General features: G+C 41.1%; 1 protein-coding gene across 2 annotated transcripts in view; it reads right to left on the bottom strand.

Moving 5' to 3' along the window:
* LOC124776762 (sorting nexin-8-like) overlaps positions 1-26190 on the bottom strand; it is a 101200-nt gene that overhangs the window by 33759 nt on the left and 41251 nt on the right. For both annotated transcript variants that reach the window (XM_047251898.1, XM_047251899.1), the window contains exons 6-7: positions 23921-24038; positions 41-243 (exon numbers count right to left, since the gene is read on the bottom strand). In XM_047251898.1, the coding sequence (XP_047107854.1) occupies positions 41-243; positions 23921-24038 (321 nt within the window). The remainder of the gene's footprint in view (positions 1-40; positions 244-23920; positions 24039-26190) is intronic.

Below are 26190 nucleotides of genomic sequence, written 5' to 3'. Positions count from 1 at the left end.
CGAGCGAAATAATATTACTTTCAATCACAATGTTACTTACTTTGGCCGTAGCTGCTAGCTCTGATGTCGTAAATTCATCTGGCATTCTGCGAAAAACTTCGCGTATTTTGTATTGCACATCAGGTCCACCGTACGTAAGAAAGAAATTTACAAGAGGATCCTTATTGACAATAGGATGTCTTGCCACAAGAGTCAACCATCGCCGTAATGACTTCCGTCTTTCTTCAATAAAATGCGAATCAGCTGTGAAGTAAATAAAAGGAAAATTCAATTGTAATTCTGAATCCAAGTTTTAAAATGTAGCACAGATTATTCATGGTTTGTACTGGATTATACAACAAAATTATCCTTTATTGTGCAACAGTCACATAATTGCACTATACAAGAAACACAACCTGTAGCTCAGGAAATGAAAGCCAACAAAGCAGGGCCCAAAAGTGATCAAATTACCTCTTCAGGAGTGGAGGAAAAAAAAAAAGTAATGTGCTGAACAGTTACATAACACAGAATTAAGAGTGCACAACTGCAGAGCCTTACGTAAAAGTCAGTCACAACAGTCCAAGAAATGAAACTCAGAATTTTTCTGTCTAAGCATAATTTATGTGACCAATTGAGGGTAAACTGCAATGATTATTATACTTTGCTAACTTGAAGGAAGCTTAAGGTTTACCACCCTATCAGTGAAGGGTCATTCTTTGTAATCTCACAGGGGCGAGAAGATGACCATTTCAGAATTTAGTCATATTTGGTACATGGATAACTACATGACTTAATAGTAAAAACACCAAATAGCATTGTCCAACTCTAACTTTTCAATAAATTCAGGTTTGGAGGCTTAAAGGTGTGTACTCCGTCATTTGTTAGGCACCAATTTCCCTATTTTCAAAGCCCTACTACTCCCCACTTTTTTTATGCATATAGTGTGTAGGCCTCTAAGCTAATATAATGAATAATGAACATCATTCAGATTTCTTATGAAAAATGTTGGAAAAAACTTTTTCCACACTGTGCTTTAAAAGTGTAATTTTTTTAAAAATCATAGCTTTGCACAGGGAAACAGTACGTACCTCAGATTGTGCACTGTAACTCTTTAGTCTTAGTACACTGAAGAGCCAAAGAAACTGGTACACCTGCCTAATACTGTATAGGGCCTCCCACGACACCATAAATCCTGCAGGGCTGTCCATTGATCCTTAACAGTACAACAGGGTGCAGATCTCTTCTGAACAGCACGTTGCAAGTCATCATAAATATGGTCAGTAATGTTCGTGTCTGGGGAGTTTGGAGGCTGGTGGAAGTGTTTAAACTCAGAAGATGTTCCTGGAGCTGCTCTGTAGCAACTCTGCATGTGGGGTATTGCATTGTCCTGCTGGAATATATTGGAATGCACAATGAACATGAATGGATTCAGGTGATCAGACAGGATGCTTACGAATGTGTCACCTGTCAGAGTCCTATCTAGATGTATCAGGGGGCCCATATCATTCCAACTGCACATGCCCCACACCATTACAGAGCCTCCATCAGCTTGAACAGTCCCCTGCTGACAAGCAGGGTCAAGGATTCATGAGGTTGTCTCCATACCCAATACCTTAGTTGGTCACATTTATTAGCTGGAGAATCCCCACTTCATCACTACCTCGGAGATGCTGTGTCCCATCCCCCATGTGCCAACTATAACACACGTTCGAACTCGCTTAAATCTTGATAACCTGCGATTGTAGCAGCAGTAACCAACCTAACAACTGCGCCAGACACTTGTTGTCTTATATAGGCCTTGCTGACTGCAGCGCCGTATTTTGCCTACTTACATATCTCTGTATTTGAGTACGCATGCCTGTACCAGGTTCTTTGGTGCTTCAGTGTATTAAGTATAAATAATAATGAAAAGTCATTGGCATTGCAATTAGTATTTCTTACCTTCACTTGAATATGACACCACGGCAAAAAACATGAAATTTTATGAACTTCAAAGTCCCAGGGGGTGATACGTAGACAATTGAATCTCAACTTGATTTTTTGTTGAAATGTTTACATATATGACAGCAATCTTAGGTGCAAAGGAGGATATTTTCTAAAATATTGGGGAGGGAGGGACGGAGGGATGGAGGGAGGGTTAAGTGGAAGGAGAGGGGGCCCAATGAGGATAGGGAGGAGGAAGAGTGGCAGGAGAAAGCAGTACACGATCTGGATGGATGAGGTGGAGGATTGATGTGGACAGAAGAGAATAGGAGAAAGGTAAGGTGAGGCACTGGGAAACAAGTTAGCAGAGGATATCGCTCATTGGGTTTTTCTGACGTCTTTTCTTTACCACTGGTATTAACTTTATTTTTATTTTCACAACATAGTGGTCTGACCCTGAGTCTTCACCCCTTCAAACTCTGACATTGCAGATTTCACAATGGTGAAATTTATCCATGCATAGATGGTCCAGTTGCCTTTCACCCTTTCGGAAATCAGGGTGTTTCCAAGTTTTTAATTTGTGAGGTTTCCTTTTAAAATGTGTTGATTTTGAGACCAGGTCATGGTTTCCATTTGTGTGCTGGTCATTTTCCAATGATATCTCTGTATCTTCTTTCTTGCCCCAGTTGGGCACTGAAGTTGCCAAGGAGAATTTTTATGTTTGATGGAGGAATGTTGATTAAGACTTGATCCAGGACATCCCAAAATTTGTGTGTTTCTGAGTTGCAAGTCTGGGGGACTGAGATTTGAATTCTGTGATAGGGTAGATAATTTTGAGATCTATAAGAAATCCATTGCCAAATTGTGAACAGTTTTTCATGACTTTTTTTCCAGGGATTCCTTCAGAAAGTCAGTATTCCTGTGATTCCATAGGGTCTTGATCACTGTTTCTGATTTCTTGAAGAGCCATTATCATAATTGCGTGTTTCTTCATGAAATCAGTGACTATTTTTAATTTTCCAGCTTGGCACAAGAAGTTAACCTTGAGTGTCAAGAAGAATTAGATTTGTTTAGGTTTAATCCTTTGATGTTTTTCAGTTTGTACCGACTGTTGAGTTTCTAGATGCACCGATCCATCATTATCTTCCGAATGACAGCCCACTGAATTCAAATGCTGTCTTTTCTGCAATTTATGGTTGCAATCGATGGAATTATTCTTCAAAAGACTGTTGATGGTCGACTGTCTAAGGTGTCACCTTGGTGTGAGGGTAAATCATCGAATTACAATTCTGAATTGTTATTCAGAAAGGTGGCGATTAAGGATGAAAACATGAAATTGTGAAGGCAGAAAAAATAAAAGGGGTCCGAGACTTCGAGAATTGAAGAAATTGGCGAAAGAATCATTTACTAAAGCAAAATTTGTATTTTGACACAATAAGGTTGGCCGGTTGGTTTAAAAGAGGGGGAAAGGGACCAAACTAAGAGGTCATCGGTCCCTTGTTCCTAATAAAACAATGCCACAAGTGTGAGAATAAAACAGACAAGACATGTAACACAAAATGAAAGAAAGGAAAGACCACAAGAATGAAGGAAAGGGAACTAACACTAAAAGGAACAAAAGACGACGTGAAAACAACACAGGGATGCAAGAAACAGTCAGAAGAGAGTAAAACAAGGAAGCAGATTACAGTGGCTGGCCGACCACTAAAATAAAAAGAAAAGCCATCCACCCTGCAAAACATTAAAACCACCAACCTAAAAGCACTAGGGTGGAGGACATAGAAGGACAAAGGACATGCGCTGAAACTCAGATCAAATGATAAAACCCGCCCTCACGGATGAAATGAAAAACCAAATCAGCCGATGAGGCGTTGTCTGCTAAAATGAATGATAATGAGTCCGGGAACCAAAGATGAAGTCGCAGGGCAGCCAAAGAAGGACAGAGCAGAAGAATATGTGCCACTGTCAACTGGGTGCCGCAACGACACTGAGGTGAGTCTTCACGGCGCAGGAGGTAGCTGTGGGTCACCCAGGCATGGCCAATGCGGAGCCGGCACAGAACCACGGAGTCCCTGCGAGAAGCCTTCACCGAGGACTTCCACACATTCATGGTCCCCTTAATGTCTCGCAGTTTGTTGTGCATAATGAGATTTTGCCAGTCGGTCTCCCAAAGCTGAAAAACCTTGTGGTGTAATAACTAATGCTGGTCAGTTGCAGGGATGCCGATCTCCAGAAGTGGTTTCCGTGTAGCCTGTTTGGCCAGTCTGTCAGCAAGTTCATTTCCTGGGATTTCAACGTGACCAGGGGTCCAGACGAACACCACTGAACGACTGGACCATTCCACGATATAGATGGACTCCTGGATGGACGCTACCAAAGGATGACGAGAAGAGCACTGGTTGATAATTTTCAGGCTGCTAAAGGAGTCAGTACATAAAAGAAAAGACTCCCCAGGGCATGAACTGAGATACTGAAGTGCACAAGAATTGGCCACCAGCTCTGCATTGACTACACAGCAGCCATCAGGTAAGGAATGCTGTTCAATATGGCCGCCATGAACATAGGCAAAGCCAATGTGACCATCAGCCATCGAGCCACTACAGCCGTCCGTGTAAACCACCTCAGAGCCCCGGAACACAAGAATTGAGAGGAAGTGACAATGGAGAGCCGCAGGGTTAATGAAGTCCTTAGGGGCACATGAAAGGTCCAGACGAAGCTGCGGCTGAGGCGTACACCATGGAGGAGTACGTGAACGCTCCGCAAGTAGCCGTGGTAAAGGGAAGGACTCCAGTTCAGAGAGAAGGGACTGCATGTAAACCGCAGTCATTAGCCCCGAGCTGAGGCACCGATGCGGTAGATGGGCTACCAAGGGCAGGAAAAGGAGACGGTAGATGGTAATTCGGATGCTCAGGAGAACTAAAAATGTGCGCTGGTAACTGGTGAGCAGTTGTGCATGTCTGATCTGCAATGGAGGGTCACCAGCCTCCACCAGTACGCTGGTCACCGGACTCGTCCTAAAAGCTCCTGACGCTAGTCGAACTCTGCAGTTGTGCACAGGGTCGAGTAAATGCAATGCTGAGGGCACTGCCGAAACATAAACCAGACTCTCATAGTCAGTTCGGGATTGGACAAGGGCTTCGTAGAGCCGCAGCAGCCTAGAATGATCTCCAACCCCAATCGGTGTTGCTCAGGCAACAGAGGGCATTGAGGTGCTGCCAGCACCTCTGCTTAAGCTGATGAAGATGAGGAAGCCAAGTCAATCGAGCTTCGAAAACCAGTCCTAAGAATCAATATGTATCCACTACAGTGAGTGGATCGTCATTAAGGTAAAGTTCTGGGTCTAGTTGTGGCTGAAAACTGGAAGCCATGGGCTAGTCCCCATGACTGCACCTCGTGGATGGCTCCCTGTAGGCAACGCTCAGCAACACCAGTACTGGAGCAGCAGTACAAAATGCATAAGTCGTCTGCATACATAGAAGGTGAGATGAAGGGCATGACAGCTACTGCTAGGCCATAAATAGCCACTAAAAGTAGATATACATTCAATACAGAACCCTGCAGGACTCCATTCTCCTGGATATGGATGGAACTACGTGAGGCACCAACTTGGACTTGGAAAGTACGGAGCAACAGGAAGTTTTCAACAAAAATAAGGAGCAGACCCCAGAGACGCGACTCATATAATGTGGCAAGGATATGATGTCGCCAGATCATGTCCATATGCTTTATCTAAATCAGGAGAGATGGAAACCAGATGCTGGAGTCTGGATAAGGCTGTTTGGATGACAGACTCGAAGGACCCAAGATCATCAGTGGTAGAGCAACCCTGGCGGAAGCTGCCCTGACAAGAGCCAGTACACCACGTGATTCCAGGACCCAACACAACCGCCAACATACCATACAATCCAGCATCTTACAAAGAACGTCGGTGAGGTTGATAGGCCGATAACTTTCCACATCAGCGGGTTTTGACTGGGTTTGGGCACCGGAATGATGGTGCTCTCCCGCCATTGCGATTGAAAGACGCCATCGCTCCAGATCCGGTTGAAGATGATGATGATGATGATGATGATGATGATGATGAGATATTGCTTGTAGTCAGATGAGAGATGTTTAATCATCTGGCTGTGGATCCGATCAGGCCCAGGAGATGTGTTGTGGCAATGTGCAAGGGCACTGAGGAGCTCCCACTCTGTAATTGGGACGTTATAGGATTCACTGTGGCTTGTAGTGAATGAGAGGACGTTCCCTTCCAATCGCTGTTTGATAGTGCGAAAGGCTGGGGGAGGGGGGGTAATTCTCAGATGTAGTGGCTCGAGCAAAGTGCTCAGCAATCGCATTTGCGCCGGTAGATAACATGCCATTTATGGTAACACTGGGAACACCTGATGGGGTCCGGTACCCAGAAAGACGTTTGACCTTTGCCCAGACTTGGGAAGGTGACTTATGGCACCCGATGGTCAAGACGAATCTCTCCCAACATTCCTGCTTCTGTCGTTTGTTAAGTTGGCAAATGCAGGCATGGAGCTGTTTAAAGGCTATGAGGTGCTCCAGGGAAGGGTGCCGTTTATGCACCTGTAGAGCTCGCCGACACTCCTTAATTGAGTCAGCGACTTCCGGCGACCATAAAGGGACTGCCGTACGACTTTGGCACCCTAAGGAGTGAGGTATCATGTTTTCTGCCACAAAAACAATCATTGTAGTCACCTGCTCAACCTTGACACCGATGTTACTGTGTGGGGGAGATTCAGCAATGACAGCAGAGGTGAAAGTTTCCCAGTCCGCCTTGTTTAAAGCCCATCTAGGCAACCATCTGTGGGCCTGACGCTGGGGCAGTGACAGGACGATGGGAAAGTGGTCACTACCACACAGGTCGTCATGTACTCTCCAGTGGATAGATGGGAGAAGTCCTGGGCTGCAAATTGATAAATCAATGGCCGAGTAACTACCATGAGCCACACTGAAATGTGTGGCGGTACCAGTATTTTACAGGCAGAGGTCAAACTGAGACAGTAAAGTTCCAACATCTCTGTCTTGGCCAGTAAGCACAGTGCCACCCCACAAGGGGTTATGGGTGTTAAAATCTCCCAAAAATAGGAAAGGTGCAGCTAATACAATCAGGTGTATTGCACCATCTGCAGAAAAACACAGATTGCAGACAGTTATTTCCTGTTTCGTCCCTATTGTGACAGCCACAGTTTCAAGAGAGGTTTGAAAGAGCACAGGTTCACTACAGACTGAGTTTACGATATAAAAGCAAACTCCACCTGACACACTATTATAGTCGCTACAGTTCCTGTAATATCCCTTATAGCCACAGAGGGCAGGGGTCTGGATTGCCAGGAACCAAGTTTTCTGGAGGGCAATGCAGATAAAAGGTGTAAAGCTTAACAGTTGCCGTAGCTCCACCAGGCGGTGGAAAAAACCGATGCAATTCCACTGGAGGATGATGTCATCATGAGACTGGGAAGGCATGAAACATTCAATGAGGCAGTTTACACCTCATGGTCACCTGTTGCCACCGACTTATTGCCTTGGCATTCTATATCCACTGCGTCTGAGGGTCTGGCGAGACCTAGGTCCTCAGAGGACACCAGAATCTCCACCCCATCCTCAGACACAGAGCTTGTAGGTAGCGGTGGTGTGGGTGCCACCGCAATTTTCTTGGTATTAGGAGTCTTCTTTTTGGATTTCTCTCACTGCTTCTTGGGTTTCTCTTGCTGGGAGGGCTTCACTGGCTCAGTCTCCAGGACTGACGATGAGTGCGAAGCCCTACGACCAGCTGTTTTTGAGCTCTTCAGCCACTGGTGGGTGTCTTCTTTCCCACTAACAAAACCCTGGGAAGGGAGTGACCCAATGGACCACTTCCTAGCGAGAGAAGGCAAAGGCGAAGACGACCTACGCTTCTCTGGTTTAGAAGTGGGGGACAGATGTCCCCGAGGGTTTAGGGGGTGTTGCTCCCAAAGTAGGTGGTGCGGGAGCAACAGGAAGGGAACTGTTCCCCCCGCACCACCACCACCACCACCACCACCACCACCACCACCACCAAGGGGGCAGGTGTAGTCTTCCGGCTCTGAGAGGTGGCTGGGGTTGGCGGAGCTGATGGTGCCAGAACTATTGCAGCAGCTTTGTAAGACGATGTTGTAAGTATAGGATGCAAGCGTTCAAATTTTCTCTTAGCCTCAGTGTAGGTCAGTCAGTCCAGGGTCTTGTACTCCATGATTTTCCTTTCTTTCTGGAGAATCCTGCAGTATGGCGAGCATGGCGAATAGTGCTCTCCGCAGTTGACACAGGTGGGAGGTGGGGCACATGGAGTATTGGAATGTGATGGGCATCTGCAATCTCAACATGTGATGCTGGAAGTACAGCAGGAAGACATATGGCCGAACTTCCAGCACTTAAAGCACCGCATCAAGGGAGGGATTACGGCTTTACATCACAGCAGCAGACCATCACCTTGACCTTCTCGGGCAATGAATCACCCTCAAAGGCCAAGATGAAGGCACTGGTGGCAACCTGATTATCCCTCGGAACCCAGTGGACACGCTGGACGAAATGTACACTTCGCCACTCTTAAATTGGCGCACAACTCATTGTCAGACTGCAAAAGAAGGTACCTGAGAAAATGGGGCGTGAAAGTTACAGAAACATCCACCAGCTTGTCACAAGCGAGTAACGTCCATGACTGAGCAGAGGATGCTGTTTTGATCAAGACTGACACAGATCTCATTTTGGACAATCCTTCCATCTCCCAAACTTGTCTTCTAAATGTTCAACAAAAAACTGAAGCTTCATCACCATGAAAGATTCCCCATCAGCTCTTGAACATACAAGGTACCATCCTTAGCCTGATATTCCTCCCATGGTGTGGCCATGGAAGGGAATGATTTGGCGTCATACTTCTGTGCATTGAATGGAGCTCATAAACGCTTAGAGACTGCTGCTGTTTCACCACCAGCAAGAGATGGACTATACTTCATTGCATGTCATCTGCCCTGATGCCACCCACTCCGACCAGGGGCGCCACCCAGCCGCAGCGATGGCCACCTGGCAGGATGGCCATTGGCACGAGTCCTGATGCCCCAGGGGGATGGATATGTACCCCTTGGCATATGTGGAGAGTTAACAGCATAGGCATCAGCAGAGCGATCCCTGTGTGGTCAGGGGGCTACAACCAAGAGGTTACATGGTGGCCCCCCTACAACGGACTGGCTACCATGCTGGATATCAGGTGCAATTAAGTCCAAGGTCATCGTCGACGCAGATAGCGACAATGCATAGTGCATGGTGGAAAACGCACCCAGTAAGGTTTTTTCGCCCAAGAGATTGAGAATGAGCAGGACTGAAAAACAACGATGTGAAAGTGGGCTGAAGATCTGATTCCACGGTGGACACGATGCACCATGTAAGGCGCCCTTCCCCAATTGGCTCACTCTTTGTGAAAATCTTGAAAAATGGAGGTCACACCATACAGGCGACTATCACAAAAAAGCCGAAACATGTGAGACTCCTTTTAGTCACCTCTTATGACAGGCACGAATACCTTGGGCCCAATATGGTTCTTTGGTTATATTAATTACCAATGAAGTGGGCTGCTAGACCTATTGCTGACGTAATGTCCTACAGAAATGCAACAGACACAAAAGTGGCAAGCATGACAGTTGGCAATGATCAACAGATCCAATGGCAGATGCTATACTGGAATCTGGATTCAAATATGGTTGCTGAAGCAAGGCGAAACAATACAATCAAATGACCAGTGTGCTCCCTGCCGCCGTTGGATAAGCAGCTGTAGCAGCAAGTCGTATACTCCTAGCTCACTCATTTGTTACATAGTTTAATTCTTAATTTTTTTGCGTGTTCTTGGTACTTGCATTGTTTAGTTCATAAATTTCGGGCGTATTATAGTATTTGAGAGTTGTAGCATAGTGTTTCAGTACCTGAATAATGTAAAATCGCGTAGTCTCCTTCCACCGCTGAGTAGTGTGTCAGCAGTGCGCAAGTAGCAGCATTACTGCATTTACTAGGCAATCTTGTATTTTAATAACCATTTAAATTTTGTGTCATTTGTTTGCGCTCTCTGTAGATTAGTTCAGACGTTCTTTGAACAACAGTTTTTAGCATGGATAGGGACTGCAACTGCTGTGTTCGGATGCAGGCTGAGTTGGCATCCCTTTGCTCCCAGCTTCAGGCAGTGTTGGCTTCGGTCACACAGCTTGAGGCTGTTGCCAATGGGCATCACTATGGGGGTCCGGATGGGGGTTTGTAGGGGACGGCCAGCTCGTCCCACGCATCCCTCGATCGGACTACGACAGTGGTTGCCCGGGATACTGCCCACATTGAGGCTGATCCCTCACCTGTGGTAGAGTGGGAGGTCGTCTCACTCAAGGTGTGTCAGGGGGCGAAAGACATTCCGGAGGGCTGAACGGAAGGCCTCTCCAGTTTGTCTGACGAACCGGTTTCGGGCTCTGTCTCAGGCTGATACTGATCTTTGGCCTGACATGGCTGCTTGTCCTGTTCCAGAGGTTGCCCCTCAGTCTGCAAGATCCGGGCGGTCGCAGAGGGTGGGCTTACTGGTAGTTGGGAGCTCCAACGTCAGGCGCGTAATGGGGCCCCTTGGAGATATGGCAGCAACAGAGGGGAAAAAAACCAATGTGCACTCCGTGTGCATACTGGGGGGAGTCATTCCAGATGTGGAAAGGGTCCTTCCGGATGCCATGAAGGGTATAGGGTGCACCCATCTGCAGGTGGTCGCTCATGTCGGCACCAATGATGTGTGTTGCTATGGATCGGAGGAAATCCTCTCTGGCTTCCGGCGGCTATCTGATTTGGTGAAGACTGCCAGTCTCGCTAGCAGGATGAAAGCAGAGCTCACCATCTGCAGCATCGTCGACAGGACTGACTGCGGACCTTCGGTACAGAGCCGAGTGGAGAGTCTGAATCAGAGGCTGAGACGGTTCTGCGACTGTGTGGGCTGCAGATTCCTCAATTTGCGCCATAGGGTGGTGGGGTTTCGGGTTCCGCTGGATAGGTCAGGAGTCCACTACACGCAACAAGCGGCTACGCGGGTAGCAGTGGTTGTGTGGCGTGGGCTGGGCGGTTTTTTAGGTTAGATGGCCTTGGGCAAGTACAGAAAGGGCAACAGCCTCAACGGGTGTGGGGAAAAGTCAGGACATGCGGGGACCAAGCAGCAATCGGTATTGTAATTGTAAACTGTCGAAGCTGCGTTGGTAAAGTACCGGAACTTCAAGCGCTGATAGAAAGCACCGCAGCTGAAATCATTATAAGTACAGAAAGCTGGATGAAGCCGGAGATAAATTCTGCCAAAATTTTTGCAAAGATACAGACGGTGTTCAGAAAGGATAGATTGCATGCAACCGGTGGTGGAGTGTTCGTCGCTGTTAGTAGTAGTTTATCCTGTAGTGAAGTAGAAGTGGGTAGTTCCTGTGAATTATTATGGGTGGAGGTTACACTCAACAACCGAGTTAGGTTAATAATTGGCTCCTTTTACCGACCTCCTGACTCAGCAGCATTAGTGGCAGAACAACTGAGAGAAAATTTGGAACACATTTCACATAAATTTTCTCAGCATGTTATAGTCTTAGGTGGAGATTTCAATTTACCAGATATAGACTGGGACACTCAGATGTTTAGGACGGGTGGTAGGGACAGAGCATCGAGTGACATTATACTGAGTGCACTATCCGAAAATTACCTCGAGCAATTAAACAGAGAACCGACTCTTGGAGATAACATTCTGGACCTACTGATAACAAACAGACCCGAACTTTTCGACTGTATGTGCAGAACAGGGAATCAGTGATCATAAGGCCGTTGCAGCATCCCTGAATATGTAAGTTAATAGGCAGGCAGATTTCAGACTACCTAACAGATCAAAATGAAAATTTCTGTTCCGACACTGACAATGTTGAGTGTTTATGGAAAAAGTTTAAGGCAATCGTAAAATGCGTTTTAGACAGGTATGTGCCGAGTAAAACTGTGAGGGACGGGAAAAACCCACCGTGGTACAACAACAAAGTTAGGAAACTACTGCGTAAGCAAAGAAAGCTTCACTCCAAGTTTAAACGCAGCTAAAACCTCTCAGACAAACAGAAGCTAAACGATGTCAAAGTTAGCGTAAGGAGGGCTATGTGTGAAGCGTTCAGTGAATTTGGAAGTAAAATTCTATGTACCGACTTGACAGAAAATCCTAGGAAGTTCTGATCTTACGTTAAATCAGTAAGTGGCTCGAAACAGCATATCCAGACACTCCGGGATGATGAAGGCATTGAAACAGAGGATGACACGCGTAAAGCTGAAATGCTAAACACCTTTTTCCAAAGCTGTTTCACAGAGGAAGACCGCACTGCAGTTCCTTCTCTAAATCCTCGCACAAATGAAAAAATGGCTGACATCGAAATAAGTGTCCAAGGAACAGAAAAGCAACTGGAATCACTCAACAGAGGAAAGTCAACTGGACCTGACGGGATACCAATTCGATTCTACACAGAGTACACGAAAGAACTTGTCCCCCTTCTAAAAGCCGTGTACCGCAAGCCTCTAGAGGAACGGAAGGTTCCAAATGATTGGAAAAGAGCACAGGTAGTCCCAGTCCTCAAGAAGGGTCGTCGAGCAGATGCGCAAAACTATAGACCTATATCTCTGACATAGAATTTTAGAACATGTTTTTTGCTCGAGTATCATGTCTTTTTTGGAAACCCAGAATCTACTATGTAGGAATCAACATGGATTCCAGAAACAGCGATCGTGTGAGACCCAACTCGCTTTATTTGTTCATGAGACCCAGAAAATATTAGATACAGGCTCCCAGGTAGATGCTATTTTTCTTGACTTCCGGAAGGCGTTCGATACAGTTCCGCACTGTCGCCTGATAAACAAAATAAGAGCCTACGGAATATCAGACCAGCTGTGTGGCTGGATTGAAGAGTTTTTAGCAAACAGAACACAGCATGTTGTTATCAATGGAGAGACGTCTACAGACAAAGTAACCTCTGGCGTGCCACAGGGGAATGTTATGGGACCATTGCTTTTCACAATATATATAAATTACCTAGTAGATAGTGTCGGAAGTTCCATGTGGCTTTTCGCGGATGATGCTGTAGTATGCAGAGAAGTTGCAGCATTAGAAAATTGTAGCAAAATGCATGAAGATCTGCAGCAGATAGGCACTTGGTGCAGGGAGTGGCAACTGACCCTTAACATAGACAAATGTAATGTATTGTGAATACATAGAAAGAAGGATCCTTTATTGTTATATGATAGCGGAACAAACACTAGTAGCAGTTACTTCTGTAAAATATCTGGGAGTATGCGTGCACAACGATTTGAAGTGGAATGATCATATAAAATTAATTGTTGGTAAGGCGGGTACCAGGTTGAGATTCATTGGGAGAGTCCTTAGAAAATGTAGTCCATCAACAAACGAGGTGGCTTACAAAACACTCGTTCGACCTATACTAGAGTATTGCTCATCAGTGTGGGATCCGTACCAGATCGGGTTGACGGAGGAGATAGAGAAGTTCCAAAGAAGAGCGGCGTGTTTCGTCAGAGGGTTATTTGGTAACTGTGATAGTGTTATGGAGATGTTTAACGAACTCAAGTGGCAGACTCTGCAAGAGAGGCACTCTGCATCGCGGTGTAGCTTGCTCGCCATGGTTCGAGAGGGTGCGTTTCTGGATGAGGTATCAAATATATTGCTTCCCCCTACTTATACCTCCCGAGGAGATCACGAATGTAAAATTAGAGAGATTAGAGTGCGCACGGAGGCTTTCAGACAGTCGTTCTTCCCGCGAACCATACGCGACTGGAACAGGAAAGGGAGGTAATGACAGTGGCACGTAAAGTGCCCTCCGCCACACACCTTTGGGTGGCTTGCAGAGTATAAATGTAGAGGTAGATAAAAGCAGCAAGGTTAGACCAGGAAAGAGCGGAATGGAGTATTTTTTATACACTTCAGCGAAAAGGGTATAACTTAAAGTGGAGTGGAGTATTTTTTATATACTTTATGGGAATGGGTATAACTGAAGGAAAGGGAAACAAATTCTGACAATGGGCAAAAAGCATGGAGGGATGTAGAGTATTGAAGAAAACAGCGTAAATGTTGTCTACAGTGAGATTAGACCACCTATACTGACAATGCAAATTGTCAACATTTAACCCCGTTATTTCTGAAACTATGGAAGGTATAACTACCATATTTTTATCAACTGAACATCTGGATGTATTTAGTTCACTGATCTAGCATGGAGAAGGTACACATTGTGGAAACAGATACAATTTTTTAAATGTACTACTCTGTCTAATCAAAATTATAAATGACTGTTGATGTAAGCTATCCGCCTAAACAGTTAATTCTTTGCCTATTCTAAGTTCATGTGATTTATTAATTGTCTACATTTTGATAATACAAGGAAAAATAAAACTAACAAAATAAGAACTGTCTACATCAATTTTTTACCTTCACTGCTTTTTTGTTTGTGTATCACTAGTTTTATACATCTTTGTCGACATCCTAACATGACATCTATGAAACTTATATCTTTGTTATCACAAATATTTGGCTATTTATTCTGAATATGTTGCAATTTATGAGGTTTTGGTTGTGGTGGGACCTGGGAATACAGTTTGTTTCTTTTTCCAGAACACACAGCGGATTTTGCTTCTTTATTGATGTGAGAATGTTGCAATGTCTCTTGCTTCTGACCATATCGTGCACTTGTCGCTCTCTCATTTGCTGTGTAGAAGCAGCAGCTGACAACCCCCCCCCCCCTCCCCCCTATTGTTCCCATGCATCATAACTCATAGTGAGTGTTAGCAACACTGCTACATGAACTGTCATTGGTCCCAATCTAGACTTAGCATTTCCTGCAGAAATGTATGCTATTGACCAGTATTCGTCCAATTTTAAAGTAAATTCTATTCCAAGTACAAATGGATCAGACAAACCGCAGTTTAAACACTGTAGAAGTTCATAAGAAGCCGAAGTACACAGTAGAAATTCCCATAGTCTGCAGCATGACTAAATTTGCTGCCCTCTCACCACCCCTTCCCTGCACTTACCATACTTCCCCCCTCCAACACTTACATAATGCTGTGCCTGAACAATAGTGAAACATGGATGGCAATATCATCTAGGTCATTTATATGTAATAACAGCAACTAATACATAAATAACAGACTGCAATCACAATTCAGTCCAATTCTTGAACTATCACTCATACCACAATCTAGTGATGCCTGTTGATACTATCTCCACAATAGGTCTTTCTGTTGTAATTTGTTCTTGCAATAACAATTGCAGTCAGTTTAATGTGATTTATTTCATTTGTTAGACATTTAATTCTAAATTAATTCTCTTTCTTGTTTCATCTTAATGTCAGTATCTTTTTCTAAACATGATTAAGAGCTGGTGACATTTTTCCCCGGCATTCTAAAACATGAACCGAGACAGAACTTCTCATTTGCAACCCACCTGGTACATTATTACAGTTTCTCATAACCAAATAGAATACTGACTTGGGTTCAGAATCAAGTAATGGTTTTTGAAAGACAAAATGAATGTTACCTTTATTTAAAAAGCCGCATAAATGTATGTATATAGTATCTAAACATGTACAAGAACTTTTTTTGCAAATCTGTTCAAATACAACCCAAGTTGACAAAATTTAACACTGTTCCCTCATGTGTTTAAAGAATTTAATGCAGTTTCCTTCGGTGTTTCACAAAACTGTCAATTTTTTTAAACAGAACATTAGACTGTTGTAATAGCTAGTCCATCCCTTCTACTAGCACCAACAGTCAAATGTCACATGACTGAACGAGGTCGATACTGAATCTCACATACCTAACCTTAAAGTTCTTATATCTACAAAGACATTTTTAGGAGTCCAAGTCCATACACTATTGTTAAACACCTCATTAACATTCGGCATCTTACCATGGAGTTCCCCCCCCCCCCCCCCCCCCTCCCCTCTGTAATGGAAAGTCAGGATCTGTTAAGTGTCTGAATATAGGCTTAATGGCCTCCACTACTGCTTCAGGTACTGAATGTTTATGTTTGAATTCATCTAGTTTGCCTGCTGCCTCTGCTTTTCTATACTTGCACTAGTATCTGGTAAAGATGGGCACAAGTTATATAAGGCATTCGTATCTGTGGACAGCCTGTGAAAGTATGTTCCCACATTGCTGTTTTGATGTATTCCAAATCATGTTTTATTTAATAGCTTTGTCACAGTATTCTTGACATTCAGTAACATCTTAAGAGTAAGCCTTACAGCATATTTTATACTTTTTCTGTTGATAATTCGTGTCACTAAGTTTCCTTTTTAAGCTGATGAAATTAGGCTCCCAGCCTTTTCTTTACACAGCCTACACATTCAAATTCATAACTTTTGTTCTTTGAGGATCCACAGTGCAAAATATGTTTTTTAATGACACTATTATTATGAACATCAGACAGCTATATTACTCTGTAAATTGTTTTCATTTTATAAAGCATTCATGATGAGCCCATTTTGGCATATTGCCATCACCAGGTGCTCTGTAAATACATAAGTAAGCAATGGACTTCACATAATGGTCTGTAACTATGATCAGAAAAGTTATAATACACCTTTAGGTGTTTTCACCTTAAGTGTAATATCATTGTTGTCATGTTGTGTCGAGTCTTTTCTAGAATTATTACTTTCTCCACAGACGAACACAGGAGATGTATATTTCGTTTTAGTTGGTTTACGTATATGCTATTTCTCTGACAGCTTGGATGACAGCGGACCAGAGATATTACATGTCTATGTAGTTACCTTCATTAACAAGTGATCTCTGGACATTCAATTGTTTTTTATTATTTTTATAGCTTTGGTTCTAATTATGTTTTTGTTTGGAATTTGTTTCAGTTTAATTTGAGATTTTTATTTTAAATTTTTTATAACAATTTTGTTATTGTCTGTGATTTATGTTGGTGTTAAGTCTCTGTTTTATACTCCTCACATTGTTATCACTGTGACTATAGATATGTGTTATTTAGGTTCTCTGACTTATTACTTCACCAGTTTTTTTTATTTATAATGTGAATAAAGCTTTCCATGTACATTTTGTGCTTTAGATTGGTTTGTTCGTTCAGCAAATCTGTAGGGCTGCTGTACGCATGAGAATATCTCACTGTTTCCTCAAGAATGTTCATGAATGTTCCTTTCTGCATAATATGGAGTATTTCCAGTGCTTCATTCATAGGTTTTACATTGCGTTTTTCTGTTTGTAGATGCTGAAAAAATGTGGCTGGGTTGTTTTCAGTATGACCCCCAAATTGTAATGCAGTTGTACTACAATAAAACACAATCAGAAAGGCACAAAATACGTAGCACAAATTATCTAGGAAACATCTCTAACAAAAATAACAAAGTAGTCAACAAAACTGATATCATCTTTGCATATCAAAACACACACAGCCTCAAACACAAAATCCACAAAGGAAGCTCGAAAATTCCCATACAAAACAATCCCGGTATTACAAAATTTCATGCACTTGCCACAAAGTCTACCTAGGACAAACCGGTAGAAACTTTAAAATTACATAGAAAGAGCACACCAGAGAAACTGAAAATAACCCAGTCACATCTTTTCAGCACATACAAACAGAAAAAAAAAAAAACAAAGTAAAACTTATGAACAAAGCACTAGAAATCCTCCATATTATGCAGAAAGACTTATCCATGAACATCCTTGAGGAAATAGTGATATATTCACATGCATACAGCAACCCTACAGATTTACTGAATGACTAAATCTATCTACAGCACAAGAAGTACATAGAAAACTTTAGTCACATTATAAATCAAGAAAACTGATAGAACATTAAATCAGAGAAAATAAATAACACATTTCTACAGTAACAGCAATTACAACATGAAGAGTATAAAAGAAAGACTTAACACCAACATAAATCATAGACAATAACAAAATTATTATGAAAAATAAAAAATTTAAAATAAAAGTCTCAAATAAAACTAAAATTCCTGGCAAAAAATCATAATTAGAACCAAACCTATAAAAATAATGAATAACAATTTCTGCACATCACTTATTTATAATGGTAACTACGTAAACCTGTAATATCACTGATCCACTATCACTCAAGCTGTCAGAAAAATAGCATACAAGTAATAATTCTAGAAAAGACATGACACGACAACACGATATTACATGTAAGGTAAAAGACCTAACAATGTGTTATAACTTTTCTGATCATAGTTAAAGACCATTATATTAAGACCATTGCTTACTTATGTGTTTACAGGGCACGTGATGCTGGAAGATTTATATTCTCCACTTCCCAGATATTTTATGTATTTAACTCCTTGCTCTGATTGTGAGCAACAAAAAATTGCCATAGCTGCTGCTACCTACCTACTACTTGACTCTTCACAGTTCTTTGTAAATGAGGAGCTATGGGAGCACTTTTCTTTTCATTATCACCTACTAAGTAGCATCCTTGGCAATATTTACAGATAACTTCCAAGTCCAACACCTTACAAGTATCCACAATTGTTGCAGTAGCAGATCCAGTTTTGGAAGTATGACCTCTTTTTGCCATGACCGATCAAATGCTAAACTAATATCTGTTACCGTAAAATGAGGTGAATCTGATACAAAAATGGCACTTTTTTCTTTTTATTTCGTCCATTTACTATTGTGATATCGGAATAAAAATTCAGTACGTCAATTTCACAATCTTGATAATGATATATTCATTTACTACATTATTTTTAGTTTATAATTGCAGTGATTATTTTTTTAAGTTAATTGTTGATCGGTTTCACCTCCTCAATTGGGGAGAATCTGATCACCATTGTGTTTTGTATGCAGGAACGGAATCAGACTTCCAGTGGAGGGAATCCTATCATTATTTTGATTTAAAAAATATATATTGCTGTATTTGCAACTAAATTTAACAATTTCTACATCAAACAAATTTTTACAAGCACAAAAACTTGAGATTTTTGCTATAAAAACACTTGCATTCACAGAATTTGACACACAAATACTAATTTCTAGTTACTTTGTGTCATAATCAATATGAAAAATATTTACTCAGTGTCATAATCCATCCCTTCAAAAATAAATTTACCTAGCCTTCTATGTTCTGGAACAACTTTTTTCTCAGGTGCATTGCCAATTTCTGGAAAGACAAAATAAACATTACCATCAAGAACTTACTTTCTCAGAAATGTCATTTCACAGGTGTCATTAGGGAGGCTTTCAATTTTACCAATAAACCTGAAATTTTTTTTAGGAGATTTAACTATGGTGAAATCATTTTCTTTAAATTCATGCCAATCTTTATCTTTATCCTTGTCCATTTCCGTTTGATTCGTACTGTTCTAGATCACTGTTAGATGTTCTGGATATGGACTCCCTGCTTGCAGCCCCATCAGTATCATTTTCATCGAAGTCGCTGATAACAATTCCTTTTCCTGGAGTTAATGCTAAATGCTTTGCTTGGCATGGCTTTCCTTTTGTTTCATTAGAGTGAACCTGTTTCAACTGCATTTTTAAGGCTGCTGCCCAAGAAACTTCTGATGAGTTGGTGCCATGTGCATTGTTACCGGTTGCTTCTGGAATATGTGAAATGACTTTATTGGGACAGAAAGGAAAAATTCCTGCTTTTCTGAACCCAGATATTACATTGGATTTGGATGTGATAGCTTTGTTTTCAAAGGTAGTTTTCAACAACGTAAGAAATTCGAAGTTTGGCACCACTCCTCTATTACTCCTTTTCCAATCATCTAGCACCTTTCACCAAGCAAGTTTTAAAGTGACTGACACAAATGAGTATAATTAGGTGGTAGAAGCACAAATTTAATGTCCTGCTCCTGGCAGAGTTTAATCCCGTTATACGACAGATGACTTGAGAGATTGTCACCTATAATCACTTTAGGTCCCTCTAATTGCTGGGAATATAGCAAGACAATTTCAGCAAACCATGATTCAAACATTGTTAGGTCAAACCAACCACTCTGATTCCTATTATAACCCACACCAGTTATGCCCCCTTCAGTCCTAGTATTGTGGTGTTTTGCCCTAAAAACTGTGTATGGTGGGAGGACTGAGGCGTTGGCAGCTGCTGCTATCATCATATTGATACTTGACTTAGAACTATCCGAATTCTTTCAGAATGTCTTGTGCTTCGCTTCACTGTTACTTTCACTTGTCCAGGATCATCAAAAAATTTTGTCTCATCATAGTTTATAATGTTGGAGGGAGAGACACCACTAAAGGTCACTTCAAGGTTTTAAAATGATCACTGTTTCTCGGGTAACTGCTGCCTTTGCCCTCTTCACATTTTCACTTACTCTAACCGTTAGTTTTTTATTTTTTATTTTTTTCAGAAAAGATTTTAACCACTCATGTCCAGGTTGATTGACATAAAAATTTTTTTTCCAATCCTCCCTTCTTGATTGAGATATGCCTGCACAATGTCCCTAACATCATTATTATTCCTCAAAGGAAACCCCTATTTTGCACAACACAATAATCCTTCACCCAGGCTTTTTTCCTCACTATTAGTTAACACTGGTTGGCCACCTATTTTGTATTTGTACCTTTCATTGAGTTTGTCATTTAATGTGGTATCTGGAACTGTATATTGCTCTGAAGCTTTCCAGGTGCTTAATTTTCCCAATTTGATAGCTTTCACCACATTTACAAGATATTCTGGTTTGTAGTTAGATTTCCGTGTTGGTCCCAGAACCTTTTGGTATCCTCGCATTATCTGATTCACCCTACAAAAATGCAGTTTTGTAATTAAGCCTGCATAGAGACTAAGCAGTATTAGCAATGAACAAAAAAACCAAACTGTTTTCACTTAAGACATTTATATGCAAGCAATGATATTGCAACTTACCAGTTACACTTTGGAAGTAACATGTGCCAAGAGAAGTTTTCACACTTGTGTTGACTACACGAGTGTAGCACAAGAGTCACACACCTACTGACAATACGATTTGCTGGTTGCATGCACTCCAACATGCCATTGTTCTTGATAGATTTGTCAAGAATTCATGACAATGGTCAGCTGCAAAGTAATTGTTAAAATGCTACGTTCGGTTATCCAAACATGGAAAAACTGGTAAATGATCGGATTGACACCACGTTATCTGATTCACCATTCTCACTGACTGCTTTTACAGCTGCAGTTTTCATGGATTCTGTTGCAACAGAGTCTATGCAGTTGCCAATAACTTCAGTATATTTCTCATATTGTGTGGGTGGATTTGGTAAATGCAGAAGAGCACAATGAGTCTACCACCACCACCACCACCTTTCCCAAAACACCTAAGTCTATAAAATAACTTCACTGATGTTCAAATTTATTATTATATTTAGTCCAATGCCTTCATGGGTAGGTAATGTATCTCCTGCACACACAATGTTTACATGTGACATCTTCCAAAAGACAAAAACCGAATTTCAGAAACCGTTTTCTGCTGTTGTGTTTACATGTTAAGGTCTGAAACAGATTTGCTAGCCCATTTAAATTTGGTGCCTGGAGAGGAAAAAAAAAAAAAAAAACCTGACAGTCCAAGCTTGTTTCAAAACCAGTTGCATTTACATGAGAGTGAAAATTGACTGTGGAATTGGAAAACCTGCAAGCAGAAGTGGATTTCCAGAATCGATTTTGAAGTGTTTACATGACCATCCAGAAGCAATTTTGGGAAATTGTTAACGAAAGCCGGTGGGTGCCACGTAAACAGGGCGATGGTAATCTTGCAGTCCCCCCCCCCTCCCCCCCCCCCCATGTAGTGGGTGGAGTGTCAGCAGTCTTCTCATTATTTTGCACTATTTGAATACAATACAATTGGTATAGTTCTACAGTTCTTGTTTACTTTGTTCTGGCGTCTCTTAAAGATACCTTTTGGTTAAGTCGCTTTAAATGAGCGCATCAGCATACGACAGTTTCACTATAAGCACAGGAAGCTACCATATATTGAAACATTTATTTTGTTTCCAAAGGTTTACAAATATATGAGCAAATAATATTTAATAATCAGTGCAGCTAATCTGTGGTAAACAGAGCCTTCTAGAGCCTGTAGTTTCCGAGATTTGCATACAAGTCTGAAAGGATGTCGAGATTAATGTGGATATCGTGATGTGTCAAGTAAAAGTTAAAAGACTATTAACGATTCATTTACATGGGTTTTAACAAAAGCTATGCACCAATTTGCTCAGGAAAGTCGAAATATATATATCCTTTAAAAAAAATGAAATAACAAAGTTAGCTTTCTCAAGTTAAATGAGAACTAACTATATTTGTATGATCCATCAGAACACTGCTTAGAATCAAGTTTCTATAGAAGTATGAAAAACTCTGGGGATAGTTCGAAGTACATCAGCTGTGGTCTTTCAGCAAAATGCACTAACCTTGGCATCAGTAACTGCTGCACTCTTAAGTGCATTACTGCCAGATTTACAACTAATTGTAGTGTCTGTATACTGTTCTCCTGACAGCAATACTGATGTCATCACAGAGATACTAGATACAACAATCTCCCATTTGCAAAAATAAAACATAAAATTTTAATCTTTGGAGATACTAACATTGACATTAGGGTCATAATGACAAAGCACTTATACTTGCTTAATGTCCTTAGGTCACACAATATGTTTTGTGCACATAAAAAGCCAACAAGACAGATTGTGAATGGATATGGTTAAAACTGCTGACAAAAAAAATCCCACAGAGCAAGGAGAACAACCCCAGTACTCCTACTAATTAACCAAAGCAAGGTATTTGACTCCGTAAGTCATTGTATTCCAAAATATAAATTGGATTGCTATGGCATTTGAGATACAGAACTCACCCTTACAGAAGCAAATCTTTGACAACAGGCAGCAGAAGTACACTTTAACAGTATGAGCTCTGGATTCCTAGATGTTTCCAGAGGCGTGCCTCAAATTTACGTACTGATCTTACTGTTTATTGTCTATATTAATGACGTATCTAGGATCCTGTAAATCTATTCTGTATGCTTACGATAACACCTACATTGCAATAAAACTGAAAATATCATTTTTAATTTATGCAATACAAACAATAATTGTATGTCATTTAAGCTTCTTAGTGTACACTTGATTCCAAATTAACTCCATACAGATTCAATATGCACTTAATTATCAAAAGTCGTATACCTGTCACGTAAACTCAAGAGTATGTGTGAGTGAAAATTTGATTCTCAGCTCCTATCATGCATTTTTTCATAGTCACATAACATACCGTATACGGCTTTGGAGCAGCTACGCTGAAGCAAAACAGTTTTTATGTGGTAGAAAAAGGCTATCAGATGGGTAGTGGGTATTTTCAAAAGCAATGTATCTTGTAAGCCACTTGTCAAGAAACTGAGTGTCACAACAGTCCCATCATTATTCATACTTGGCTAGTACACACAGTGGAAAGCTAGAGAACTATAGATTAAGGCAATCATTTCATTGTCATACTACAGGACAGAAAGAAAATGTTTACCAACTCCTTAAAGACTAAGCAAGACTCTCAATAGCTATACATTCCTTAGAGTAAAACTATGCCATAGAGGTAATTTTTCCATTATGCAAAAGAAGATCTAAAATTTTAACTTACACTCATAGAATGTTTGTATGCAAATCTACATGACTTATAGTTTTCCTTATTATCATATGTACCATTATGTGTTATTCAATTTCTACAAACTATTAACATCAATGGCATGCAAAATCATTGAAAATAAAATAAATACTTTTTCAATTAAAGTCCCTTACATATCAAACATTCATGCTGTCAGCAGTTGAGTCTGACTAGGCAACTGGTTGCTTATTATTTCATTACATACAACTATAGTTGCTGAGGATGGATAAAATACTAAGAATGCAGATGTAAATTTTGTGTAAAATAGGCAAGTGGGGAATCACATTTTTTCATTACATGCAATAATTATTCTTACTGTCAGATAAAATGACATTTACTCACCACCAACCATTTTCTTTGGAGGTAATTTAGGTATCAGACGGTATGGGAAACGGTTGAGAAGTAATTCATGCAAAGCAACAAAATCGTTGTATCTCCGTCGCACCAATGAACCGAATCTCTGAAATACATGCCATTTTGAGCTTCTGTTGATAAGGTGGTTTCCAATTTGCCAAAAGTAAAACATACAGAAACAAAGACATTCCAAAATATTTCTGTAATGTGTTCCACAACCTGAATCAACTCAACAAATGATATTATGTATCATTATAAAACTTCCTGTTTAAATTATTCTCTATCGTGAAAACGATTTTGGTCAGAGCACATTATCAAGCACAGCTTGGATTAAGACACAACACAATGTAAAAAAACATAATATTTACAAACATGGTTAGCCATGCCTAATATTGTATTTTTGACAGTGTGTTGTTACTCTTCCATCTTGGGGATAAGAAGTTAAGAAACTTAGAGCCACTACTCCTAACCTGAAGTTTCCATTTCACATAAAAGTACTTAATAACATACAGAAGTAAAGGTGTTAGATAAATTTAGAAAAATCTCAATAACTTTGTATCCTTTATCCAGTCCATTTAGCAGTTCATGGAAGAAAGCAGTTACTGACATTTATTGTGGATCAACCTTCCTTGAACGCACTGTGAGAGTTACTTTTTACACACTGGTTGTATCTCAGTGATTTCTAAAAGGTAGGGAAAAGTCCCGTAGCGAACTGAACTATTTACTATATGTGTGGGTGGTTCTATTAATTACTTTTTGCATTCTTTCAGTAATCTAGATGTTTCATTCCAGCCACTAAATTTTATTTTAAGCTTTGAGATGATATTCAGAATGTCACGTTCTGTTATAGTTCTAAGGAAAAACGAATCACTAATTTTATCTGAGTTTATTGCTAGTGTTGATTCATCAATTTCTTATTGCTATTTGGTGTCACTGAACAACACAAATAAGTCTCTCACATTTTCTTTTAATTTGCAAAGTCCAATTTCTTTAGTGTTTTATCAATGGACATGCCTGATTTAACTTTTTTTAAATAATTAATAGAAGCGGCCCCAGTCTTTATTAATACCATCCGATTTGTATCCCTGCTGCCAATCAGAGTGTGAGTGTGAGTGTGAGTGTGAGTGTGTGTGTGTGTGTGTGTGTGTGTGTGTGTGTGTGTGTAAACTAATCATGGTCTTTTTTTAAGTGAGTAAGTCATTATGCGTGCTAATCTCTATCGATAGGACTCCTGGGTGGGAGAGAAAAGTTTTCAATAGTTCTCACAACAAATTCTTCCTTGTTTATATTCATTCAACATGGTTAACACAAACCTGTGAGTGATGTGTTATTTTGGTTTGTGATGAGTTGATGTGGCAACTGTTATAGGATCATAACTGTCAGAATACCTAAGACACTTTGAATTATAGTGTAAGGAGTTTAAGTTCATATATCCTCCTACTGTTTTTTGTTTCTTGAGAGTTTATACCAAAGTTCTTCTACACAAGAGACGAATTCATCTACATTATTCTAAGGTGTTCTATACAGGCCAACTATTAGTAAACTGTTTTTGCCTAGCTTTAATTTTACTGTTGCTGATTCAAAGGTCACTATCACAGTGAGTTCATCAACTGACCAGTGATCAAAATGTGTGTGAAGCTAGACAGTGCTTAAATTTTGAATAAAATCATCAGCAATGCCGCCCCCCCCCCCCCCCCCCCCCCCCCATGAACAATGAACCTTGCCGTTGTTGGTGGGGAGGCTGGCGTGCCTCAGCAATACAGATAGCTGTACTGTACGTGTAACCACAACAGAGGGATATCTGTTGAAAGGCCAGACAAATATGTGGTTCCTCAAGAGTGGCAGCAGCCTTTGCAGTAGTTTAAGGGGCAACAGTCTGGATGATTGGCTGATACAGCACTGTAACATCAACCAAAACGGCCTTGCTGTTCTGGTACTGCAAACGGCTGAAAGCAAGGGGAAACTATAGAAGTAATTTTTCCCGAGGCCATGCAGCTTTACTGTAAGGTTAAATGATGATGGCATCCTCTCGGGTAAATACAGAGGTAAAATAGTCCCACATTTGGACCTCCGGGCAGGGACTACTCAGGATGATGATGTTATAAGGAGAAACAAAACTGGCGTTCTATGTATCGGAGCTTGGAATGTTGGATTCCTTAATCAGGCAGGCAGGTTAGAAAACTTAAAAAGGGAAATGGATAGGTTAAAGTTAGGTATAGTGGGAATTAGTGAACTTCGGTGGCAGGCGGAATAGGACT

Source organism: Schistocerca piceifrons, chromosome 2 (assembly GCF_021461385.2).
Source record: "Schistocerca piceifrons isolate TAMUIC-IGC-003096 chromosome 2, iqSchPice1.1, whole genome shotgun sequence".
Taxonomy (NCBI): Eukaryota; Metazoa; Arthropoda; class Insecta; order Orthoptera; family Acrididae; genus Schistocerca; species Schistocerca piceifrons.
Note: the sequence above shows the minus strand (reverse complement) of the source record. Positions and strands in the feature narration are given on the sequence as shown.